Source organism: Momordica charantia (assembly GCF_013281855.1).
Source record: "Momordica charantia cultivar OHB3-1 chromosome 8 unlocalized genomic scaffold, Mcharantia_2.0 BLBB01000008.1, whole genome shotgun sequence".
NCBI lineage: Eukaryota > Viridiplantae > Streptophyta > Magnoliopsida > Cucurbitales > Cucurbitaceae > Momordica > Momordica charantia.
Window position 1 is genome coordinate 33,136,002 of NW_028275166.1, and position 1,140 is coordinate 33,137,141.

General features: G+C 35.7%; 1 protein-coding gene across 1 annotated transcript; it reads left to right on the forward strand.

Moving 5' to 3' along the window:
• Positions 1–604: 604 nt before the first annotated feature.
• On the forward strand, positions 605–931 carry LOC111012954 (sigma factor binding protein 1, chloroplastic-like). Its single transcript, XM_022287268.1, has one exon. It carries the CDS (start codon positions 605–607, stop codon positions 929–931), a length of 327 nt encoding a protein of 108 aa, XP_022142960.1.
• The last annotated feature ends 209 nt before the right edge of the window (positions 932–1,140 follow it).

A 1,140-nucleotide genomic window follows, 5' to 3' on the forward strand; every position in this document is an offset into this window, starting at 1 on the left:
TTATAACCTTTATGCTTTTTATAATTCTATTTTAATAATATCCATTAATATCAATACAGATCTCCCACTCTAATACCATTACTCTAATACCATCTTAAGAATGAATAAACCACCACTCAACCCAAAAGTTTAAGCTAATGAGTTGGGTAAATTTAATTTATTTATATGGATTCTAACAATTATCTTTAACATAATCATATATTTATAAATTTGAGACCTCAACATCTCACCCAGAGACATTGACATTTTATACAATGAACTACAACAAAAAGGGCAGCCATGTTAGAAAGTTAACAATAGGGCGGAATCGTACACATATAACAATGAACAAGTACACACCTTTTTTTTTCTTATTTCAACCACCATCTTCATTTTTTGTGTTTTTTTTTTCCTTCCTTTCTCAATCATCTCTCCTTCCACGAAACAACCCTTCTTTACAACTCTACAAAAACACAACTTCTCCCCCAAACAAAAATAACATTCAAATTCAACTTCTTCCCTTCTCCCAATATTCTCCAACTTTTTAAATATGGATAACCTTAGAAGAAGCCTTCCTGATCATCACCGTCATCACCAAAGAAGCCAAGCTCCCAATAGAGCAATAATGGAGAAGCCCATCAAAGTCAAGTACATTTCGAACCCGATGATGGTGAAGGCGAACTCCGAATCAGAGTTTCGAGAAATAGTTCAGAGGCTTACCGGCCAGAACTCGCCCGATGATGCTTTTGAATCACCAGCTTTTGGAGGAGAAGAAGAATTAAACCATGCTTTTTATCCTCCTCCGCCGTCTACGGCGGTGTCGACGGACCCTAAGGGTTATTATGGCTTGGTCTCCGGTAAGGTCGGCGAGCTCGGCGAAGGCTGCTTCCGGCAAGATGAAATGCAGGGTTTTTCTGGGTTTCAAGCTTCTTGCGTTAATACGTATTGGTGATGATCAAGATGAAGAAGTTGAGGAGTGGTGATGAGCTTTTAGCTTCAAAGAGTAGTTTTTATGGGAATTTTGTATTTAATGTGTGAGAGATAAATTATAGTTGATATAAATTGAATTGTTATACATTTGGTTTAATCTTATATTGAATTTGAATAAGAGGTATAAGGTGAACTAAAAACAAAACCTAATAAATAATTTTTAGTGTTAAT

Bases quoted from the DNA above. Each gene is read 5' to 3' on its own strand.
- LOC111012954 (XM_022287268.1), top strand. From the start codon at position 605: ATGGAGAAGCCCATCAAAGTCAAGTACATTTCGAACCCGATGATGGTG.